Source organism: Asparagus officinalis, chromosome 7 (genome assembly GCF_001876935.1).
Source record: "Asparagus officinalis chromosome 7, Aspof.V1, whole genome shotgun sequence".
NCBI lineage: Eukaryota > Viridiplantae > Streptophyta > Magnoliopsida > Asparagales > Asparagaceae > Asparagus > Asparagus officinalis.
In genome coordinates, this window is record NC_033800.1 from 97039770 (window position 1) to 97049982 (window position 10213).

At 36.3% G+C, this 10213-nt stretch overlaps 1 protein-coding gene across 1 annotated transcript; it reads right to left on the minus strand.

Moving 5' to 3' along the window:
• LOC109847539 lies at positions 9295-9963 on the minus strand. Its single transcript, XM_020416771.1, has 2 exons — positions 9750-9963; positions 9295-9654 (listed from the first exon to the last, which is right to left on the minus strand). Exons 1-2 carry the CDS (start codon positions 9876-9878, stop codon positions 9295-9297), a joined length of 489 nt encoding a protein of 162 aa, XP_020272360.1. The 5' UTR covers positions 9879-9963.

The following is a 10213-nucleotide window of genomic DNA, read 5'->3' on the forward strand; positions in this document are numbered from 1 at the left end:
AACTCTCTTAATCCCAATGCCAAACTTATTGCTAGAATTATTGCTCAAAATCTGATTCCTAAAACTAGTAGTTTTGATCATTTTGCTCCTGACAAGATCAATGCTGTATATGCCATTTTTGCCAAAATAAAAGTAGATTGGGCAAACGTTTTTCTCAAAAACATAGCATCTAAGCATTTCAAATTTCTACCCTTTGGCTCCTTCATCACCCTTATCCTTCAATACTTCGGTGTTGATCTCACACATGAACCCAAAGTTGAACCCAAGAAGGATTTTTTTGATAGAGTCTCTCTCTCGTATGCAACTATCAGACCCTTTAACTGATCCTACTGTTCCATCATCTTCCCGTTCTCAATCTAGAGCTTCCTCTTCCACTTCTAATATCTGTCCCCGTTTGGATCGCCTTGAGATTCAGGTCTCAACTATTCAGATGGATGTTAGGACCATTCTTAGTTATCAGCGTCAGTCTCTAGGGATTCCGGATCCATCTTCCAGTTCTGACTCTGAGGAGGGCTCTGCTGAGGGATCTGCATCTGGCTCTGGTTCAGGATCTGGCTCTGGTCATGCTTCTGATGATGATGGTGGTGATTGACTTTGTTGCTTATTGGAGTTTATTGGATTCTATGCTTATGATGTTTATGTCTATTTTGAGTTGATACTTATGTTTTATTTTGAGTTGTAATAACTCTATGTTTGTGTGGAAAACTATATGTCTTTGTGAAACATTTGTGTATGGTTTGTAGTATTGTGAAACAAACTATGTTTGTGGAAAACTATGTAGTTTTTGGTGTTTAAATGATGATTTGTGATTCATTGTGTTAATTTATCTTTTCTATGAACTATGTATGGTGAAAACAATATTCATGCCTTGTTTTGTGAAAATATGTTGCTAATGATGCGTTCTTTCGATTCTAAATGTTTATGGTTGTGTATGAATGATTATTTAGCTCCTATATATGCTCTTTAGTTGTCATTTACGCATTTTGACAGGGGGAGCTTTTTGCCATATACTTGATTCCTATATGTGCTTATATGCAGGGGGAGCGTTGCTCCTATTTTTATTTTTTCCCTTTTTGATGTTGTCAAAGGGGGAGAAAATCTAATGTGGTTTTGGTTTATTCATGTATGGTTTATTCATGTTGTATACATAATTGGTTTATATGTGGTTTATCAGTATATATTTTCATGTTGTATACATGATTGGTTTATATATGGTTTATTAGTATATATTTCATATTCATGTATAAATTATTTACCATCATCAAAAAGGGGGAGATTGTTGACCCTATAGTTTTGATGATGATTTGTCAAACAATTTATCGCTAATATATTCTTTAGTTTTGTGTTTATGTTTCTCTTTACAGGTATTTCAACACACAACAATCAAGCGTTAAAGATTTAAGTTCATATGTGTGGATTTACCTAGGTATAAGTTTAGTTTACTTACATATATTGTATGTTTATATTTAAGCTCAATATATGTACACTTAACACGATTTTTGATGTTTTCTACCAAATAAATGATTTTTTATCAAACGTCGTTTTCAAAAATAAAGTGTTTTTAAAAATGAAAATTATTTTTCTAAAAATTCTTTTTCTAACATGTTCATTTTATCATTTAGAAACTTTCCCCAAAGTTTTATTATTTTTGGAATTGATTTAATATTTTTAATGCATATTCAAATTTGGCCCAAAAACCTATCAATGCCAAGTATCAGTTTGCGGTCGACCGCCATGGTCGACCGCCGGAAGTTAACTTTTAGTATTTGGCCTTTATATGCCCGCGATCGACCGTGACGGTCGACCATGATCCAACCAGAGAGTTTCGCTGTCGACCGCCGCGGTCGACCTCCAGCCTTAAAACCCTATACTCAGGATTTTTGTGCCTCGCGGGCGGCCGCGCGATTTCCACGGTCGACCGCCGATTTAATCATTGGTTTTTAACGGCTATTTTCACAACGGCTCTCTGGGGGGTTTTTAGTCTTTTCAAGTTGGTTTTTGGATGATATTTGAGAGGGTATAAATACCCCATTGCTGCTCTCTTTTACCTATCAAAGTTTTGTGTTTAACAAAATATTAAGAGTGTTTAAAAGAGCTGTTTAAGCTGATTTCATCAGTCTGTTTCAAAAGAAATTTTCCTACAACAAGAAGTGGCTTTCAAATCCTATTGGGATCATCATCTACTGTTCTTCTTGTTTGAGAAGTTTTCTAAACTCTTATATAGCTTACTATTTTATTTTTATTTCATTAGCTATATTTATTGAGTTGTATTATTTTTCATTCATTGTTATCACACACACATATTGAGCTTAATATCTTCATACCATATTGTGTGGGTTGTGGGGTGTGATTTAGTGAGTGTGAGCTTCATTGTGTTCTCACTTGTTATTCGAGAACAAACCATTATATTTAATCTTTATTTGTGAGTATCACTTGTAATACACTTGTACACCGAGAGAAATGTGAGGCGAGAGACGGGGTTGAATCCAATAGGAGTGGCGTCAGTTGACGAACCTAGGGAGAGGTTGCATCCGAGCACTTGAGGAGGAGGACACGGGCTAGGTTCCTTCACTTAGTGTGTAAAGTGTGATTACATAGTGTTTGTTGTGTGAGAGTTTTTGGTAAGCTTGTAAACCGAGTGTGTAAAAGTTCCGGCTTCCAAACCGGATTGTGATAGTGGATATCTCCTCGAGGTGAGGAGCGGGGACGTAGGTCGTGGGGACCGAACCTCGTAAACATATTTTGTGTTTGTGTTTGCTTAGCGTATATTTCTTTTGTACTTTTTCTTATCGTTCTTATTCATATCTATCTCTTGCAAGAACTAATTGATAATATATTTTTTAATTGGTATTTAATCAGGATTAAATTAGCATAAGACCCTAACCCCCCCCCCCCCTCTAGGGTCTAACACTGTGTAGGCAAGATCCATTACGCTGGTGAGCTAATAAAGCTCGTCTGACATAATAGACTTTGCATGACAAGCGAAGCTCGCCTGACAAGCGGAGCTCGCCTCATAAGCAGACTTTGCCTAACAATCGAAGCTCACATGATAAGTAGAGCTCGCCTGACAGAGCAAAGCTCGCCTGACTGAGTGACTCAAAGAACTTAGACGAAAATTTTTCCAAGTGTGCAGAACCTTTCAATGAAGAGGACGAAGCCTATTTATAGGCGACGAATTTACGATTGATATTTGATATCTTAACCTAAGCGACGGTTCGGATTGAATAAAATGGTTCGGATTCAACTATACGAAATGAACGGTTGTGATTAGCTCTCAAATCTGATGGTTTAGATTTGTCATTCAAGTGACGAAATATTTTGAATTCAAACCAGCGATCGAGATTTAATTATTCATGATCAATGGTCACGAGTTCTCATAAAAACAACGGTAGAGATTCGAGATCCAAATGATGTGACGGTCCAGATTGAACGTGTGAAAATAAGGATGGTAGTCAGATTGCATTTAATAAGATCTGACACGTCGTCACCGCATTAGCTGGAGAGCACTCGGCTCGCCTACATTTCGCCTATAGTTCTACAACTCACCTACAACTATGCGGACTTCACTTGCAGCTGTCTGGCTTGCCTGTAATTGTTTGGCTTGCCTGTAATTGTTTGGCTTGCCTACATACGTTAGCTCGCCTACGAGGCTAAGTTCGTCTGAACACTTAGCTCACCTGAGGTCATTGAGCTCGCCTGAAGACCTCATTTTAACAAAATTGATCAGGTTCGCCAGTAAGGTGCCTGACTTCGCCTGAACCAATAAATAGTGATCATTTTCATTCAAAGTATTCCGACCCCATGCAACTTGATTTAAGTCTAAAAATTTTGAAAGGGGTTTTGTATGCAAATAAAATTGTCTTTAATACAAAAATCAGGAGTTCGCCTACGTGGCTCCGCCTGAGCATTTAAAGCCCGCAAGAACAAAACCCTTTTGGCTTGTTTGCCTGCACCAAATAGGCTAAGTCAAGCTTGCCCGAATGCTTGACTTCGCAGGTGAAGCAAAGTTCATCTAAGCAGTGGACTTCGCCTGAAAAGAAGTGAGCTCGCCTGAATGCTTTGATCGCCGCCATGAGTCAAGCTCGCCTATAGGAGGTTCTCCTGCATGAACCAAGCTCGCAAACAGGGTTTAAGTTGTCTGAACGCTTAAGGGGTTCGCCTAATAACCTCGCATGTTCACCTAGAACGCCTGCAAGTTTGCCTGAGCATTTAACTAGATCGTAAGCTCACCTGTAAGCTCGCCTGAGTATTTAACTCGCTCGCAAGCTCGCCTGCTAGCTCGCGTGAGCGGTTAAAATTACTTACTTGAATTGTGGGAATAGTTATGCCCACTTCCCACAATTCAAGGGGTTGGTTATGATCCCTCTTAGCTATAAATAGCCTTTGACGGCTACAGAGAAGGGGATCAGAGATTTTGAGATTAAAAATCTTAGATTTTTGGCTCTTGGCATTGATTTTGAGATCTAACTCTCGGCTCTTTGCAAAATTTTGCATTGTGGCCTTTTTGAGATCTGAATCTCTTTGGCAATCGGTCTTTTGGGTGATAAAAGAACCGATCTTTGCCTATTTTGAGCATTTGATCTTGATTTCAAGCTCGGGTATTCAAACTCAATCAACAGAACTTCTACCACGCGCTGGAGTTCATTCACAATCTCGATCAAATCGTCCAAGGGAAGCAATCTTGACGCAAGCATTCAGGGAGGCATCCTATCGCTACTAAAGAACCGACGTTAAACAAGAAGAGATCAAATCAACTCAATTCGCTTATGTGAAAAGTGATTCTGATATGTAATAAATATTTTTTATTAATACAAATTTTGAGATAACATTTTACAACAAACAAATATAGCAATATGGCAATAATTAAATGAGAGAGGGTTAGAGATAGTTAGCCAATTGACACGCTGATGTGTTCACAAGGTTCGGTCCTCTCGACCTACGTCCCCGACCACCTCTCCAAATGGTAATCTACACAACCCAGTTTGGAAGCCAGAACTTCTTCACAAAGATCATCCCAAGATCAAATTCTCACACAATGATCTCCTCGAGATCAAAATCTCCACGTAATGATCTCCTCGAGATCAAGCTCTCCACACAATACAAGATTTAAAGAAAAAGATTTCTCTTACAAGTTTCCTATAGCAAGGATAAAGAGATGAACAAATGAAGCTCAGGGATTTGTGGGTTTTTGAAAATAAAAACTGAAAACAATTAAGAACTTGAGAATGAGTGAAAATGTAAGCTTAGAAGTTCTTGAAAACAAAACTCAAGTGTTTTTCTTTTCTTTCTTAGTTTGCTTAGTTACTGAACAAATGAGGGCTGAAGGATATATATAGACAATTAAAACAATAGCCCAAAATCAAAGAAAATCACAAAATCTAACAAAATCCCTAAAATTCCGGAGTTTGGAAAACTATCCGTTACAGTGTTATCGGTCGAGTGGTGGACCATGATCGATCGACCGATGAGATGACCGTTAGCTGAAACAGAAAGCTGATGATTCTGTCGGTCGACCGATATGTGTTCATCGGTCGACTGGTCATATGTCATCGGTCGGCCGATGAACGTATATCGGTCGACTGATGAGCGGCTGACTCCGGGTTCTAAAAAAAAGCTTCTGATCAGTCGATTGGTAGGGACGAACTAGTCGACTGACAACTGATATATTCCAGATACATGAATATTTCAGAACACCTAATTTTCTAAAATAGATTTAAAATATTAAATTAAATCCAAAAATATTAAAACTTGGGAAAATGACTTTATGTATGAAAATGAATACGTTAGAAGAGAAATTTTCAAAATATCATTTCCCCTATGTAAAAACTTACTATTTTGCAAAAACTATCGAAAATACAAGATTTGAAATGTGTGTGTGTGATCCCCAAATGATTCAAAAGTTATCTACTTTATTTCTTGCCTACATTATGATCTAGAGATAAAATAAAAATGTAAATATCATTTACAATAGAGTATTAGATTAAGTGTCGATATTTGCTCAATTTTGTTGATGAAGCTCTTCTTGAATCGACAATTGAACACTCTTCTTTATTTGATATTCGTTTGAGTCGATCTTTGAGCATTTTAAGGTTTCTTCATCAACTTGCCTCCACCTCCACGGATATCATCGTTATGGCACAAATCCATCCATCCTCCTATTGTGGTACTATATTGCTTGATAAAATACAGCTTGTGTAATATCGCTCAACAAGCATTTAGCACCAATAATGGGTTTATAAATCATTATCAAAACACGAGACCTAACATAGCTAAGGTGGGAGGACATATTTGAATTATTTTTGTCCTGAAAGCTAAACTAGATACCAGTTACAATATGATTATTCTGTCCTATATTCTTTTAATCCGAACTTCAATCACTGGTCCCCCGACAGAGCTGAAATATTATTAATATTCTGTCCTAATTTGTACCATAGTGTAATCTATATATGGATCAATGAGCCACTGAAAAGAGTACATCAAAACTTTTAACCAAACAATTATGTGTCGGATTATGAATTAACAATATATATTAAATTAAAATGTGAAGACATGGAGAGGAATTTATCTGCAAAGGATAGTAAACATGACAATATAATTCAACTTCATGGGCTATTAAAAACTGTTGATCTTTGATATCATATTTGAAAATCATTTTACTTAATATTTTCATTTTGCTATTGAATTATAAACTAACTGTACACAACAAACTAATCTAATTCTTAGCCATTAACTTCGATCTTTTCACCAAAAATATCTAAACAACATCAATGAGATATGAATGAAGCAAGAACCTTAAAAGTTTATTCAGAAAGGTGCTTAAATTAGACCAAGAAAGTATCTAGTGGAGACGGTGACGTAGCACAATCTATAAAATTCTAGAAAAAGTGATTAAACAAACTAATAAAATGTAAACTCACACTAAAATTGCAACGAAAAATAACTTTGAATATCAAACTATAATAGATTAACAACTATTAGTAATAATTGATTCAAAAACTACAGCAAATAAGGAATGCGTTCGCGTTAAACCTGAGGCGTGAAACGTCGAGCATAGTCCACAAATCATAATTGAGTACTCAGCGTTTGAGTCCAATTCCTACTAGTTAGATCCTGCGACAGGGTAACAAAATAAAAGTGTTAGTTCAATATAAGATCAAGGATGTAACAGTTCTAATTAACCACAATATAAGCAATTTGATTAAATGGGAATAAGGGTTTTGATCTGAGTTTTGTAGTTCTCAATCACTGAGGAATTCTGTAGGCATTAGATTTGTGAAGGAGATGTTGCAATGTCGAGAACACTTGATACTATTTACAGATAATATTTATGTATACTGTTCACCCGAGGGTTCGGATCTAACAGAATAAGCTTAAAAGGCACAATTGGAAACACTTCGGAAATCTCTTTGATCAATAATTCTCATTCAAAATTTTCTCACTCTTACATAAAAGTTCCTTCCTTTTATAGAGTTTCAAATAAACAGAAGATAATTCAAATGTTCTCTAAAAACATGTAATTGCTTATCTTTAAACAAATCAAATCTTACCTAAAAACATGTAAATGCTTATCTCTAAACAAATCTAACCAAAACAATCTCAATTCTATCAATAATTTATTTTTATCCTAACAATAACAAAGTAAAATCTGAATTATTACAAACCAAATAAAATCTGATAATATCTCAATGAGATCTACGATGTTAAGTCCCTCTAGAATAGAAGCGGGTATGTTAATCCCTATTAGACGGTTTATGATATTTAATGTGTACAAAATGGATATCAACTATTGGATCCATGCACGAATTTCAAAGTTTAATGATCCAAGAGTTGACATCCTTTTGATGCACATTTATTGCCATGAACCAGAGGATTTGGGTGGATTGTACATATCAACACGTGTGCCTGCCTTTAGCACCAAATACTACTTACTTGTGCACATGTGCACCTTGATTTTGTTGGAATTAATTAAAAGATTGAAGTTTCTTCTTTAATGCAAATATTATTTTTTAGGGGTGTATTTGCATATTACCTATTTCCTTCCTTATCTATTTCTATAACGCTTCTGTTTCCCAAATTAACACCCGTCATCCTCCGCTCTCTCCTCCTTTCCCATTCTCTGCTCATTCCTCCGAACGGAAATCTCGTCGGTAACGTAGGCGTCATCTCCGGCCTAATTAACGAGCGTGGACTCCTCCTTGATGGCAGCAATTGTTCCAATGGAAAATTCAAGATAGCTATAAAAAGGGGATTACGATGAAGGAAGGAAAATGAGCAGCTTCAGTTCTCTCTCTCTCTCTGACTTATTTTCTCTACAATTGATTTCTAATTTAATTTTGGGGCAAACATCCATTGAGCAAGAGATCAAAGTTTCGCAGTAAGCTTTGTTGCCGGCTTTCTCGGGGGGTTCTTACCGCTAGGCGTAGTCGCATCATATCGTCTCTGCGAAGGCGGCGACTATTGTTCTAGGGCAGTGATCACACGATTACCCCTTCTCAGGCCTGCGTTTCCTAACCCTCTTTTGAATCCTTTTGATTATTTGCAGGGATTTTTTCTAACAAGATATGTGAATATCATCATCCACATATTAGCTGAATCAAAATCTAATTTATGAGAGCTTGCAGAAACCTAAATTAACATGATTGACACAATACAAACTGCTGCTGATAGAACTTGTATTCTTAAAGCTGAAACTCTTTCAATGTAATGATTGCTTATAGATAATTAAGTAACAAAGTCAAATAAATTCAGCTAGAGCTTTCGACTCATTCATTCTTTTATGGGTGCGTGCTTTCTTGGGAGAAATTTATTGGATGCCCTGTCAGAGTATCACATGTCGCAGTTTCCTCAACATAACTAAACAGTTAAAGCAAAGAATATGGGTGATTATTTCTTTCTTTACTTTTTTGTAGATATTTATTTACTTTTAAAGGATTAAGTTACAATTACCACTCCATCTATATGTATTCAGTAGCCTTTATCACCCTTCAGCTTGTAGATATTTATTTTCTTTTAAAGAATAAGTGGTACACTTGACACATTTATGTATGTGTATATAATGTTTGTTATTTAATTCTTAATGAAAAGTCCTTCTAAGATAATCAGGTGTCCAAATGTTTTCACGAGTCACTAGCTATCAATCCAAACAATCCCAGGACCATGATATAGGGAAGTGTAAGACTAATGTTGTATTATGCTTTTCCTAGCATTAAATTTAATAGTGTATGTCTAGAAACCATAAATAAGTCTAATAAGGAAAAATTAAATGCAAGTCCGACATCATCTCGATGAGAAATCTCAACAACCACCTGTCACTCCAGGCTGGCTACGTGCAAATAGCTGATGCACTAAAGTCTCTAGATTAGCAGTCTTCTGAGCTTGTGCGTTCATCTGCTCGGCTTGTGCGTTCATCTGCTCGGTTTGTGAGGCAATCTGTTCGGCCTGCACAGCTACTGTCTCCTTTAAAGCCACGACCTCAGCATCTCGCTCAGCTAACTTTGCAATAGACCTTGTAGATGAACTCCTTCGAAGGTAGATCCCATACCCCTTCAGGTAACCTGGCCTCCTTCCAAGTACATCAATGGAGATCTCAAACTCGTTCATCAGAGATTTAACTTCGGGCTGAGATTGTTCGATAGTCTTGTTGACTAATCGCTCCTGTCATTTTAAAAGATGTAAGATCCATATTATTAATGAATAGATATAAGTTTTTTTATAGATTGATTTAACAAAAGTTAATTGGACATACGTACATAGGTATCTTGTGCTTTCTCGTTTACCCATACTTTCCTTTTTTTGGTAGTGGGTTTCCTTGTAAAATACCGGAAAAGAGGGAGCTTGTCCATCATCTTTTGATTTCTGTAATTTAATAAATTTATCATTATGGTTGTTAATAAATATTTATAGTCTATTCATTTAAAGTAAAAACTTATAAAGCAAAACTTACAATTAGTGACACCGCTGTTGCAAATGTTCGGGAACCAGATATATGATTGTAGGGCAACTTTGATCGACTCTCCTTCGCTTTATAAGATTTTGTCTAATAACCAATATAAAATATATTATTATAATATATCACAACAAATAAAATTAACATGACAATTTAATAAATTGATTTGAGATATATACCTTCCATTCTTCAGTTTCCCACACATCGATCATCGATACCCAATCATTGGGCTCCACACGCTTCGGTGGATGGTTCTTGGGATCAGGT

Coding starts and splice junctions, on each gene's coding strand:
- LOC109847539 (XM_020416771.1), bottom strand. CDS start 9,878: ATGATAAATTTATTAAATTACAGAAATCAAAAGATGATGGACAAGCTC. Junction 9,655..9,749: donor AGAAAGCACAAGATACCTAT/GTACGTATGTCC, acceptor TTAAAATGACAG/GAGCGATTAGTCAACAAGAC.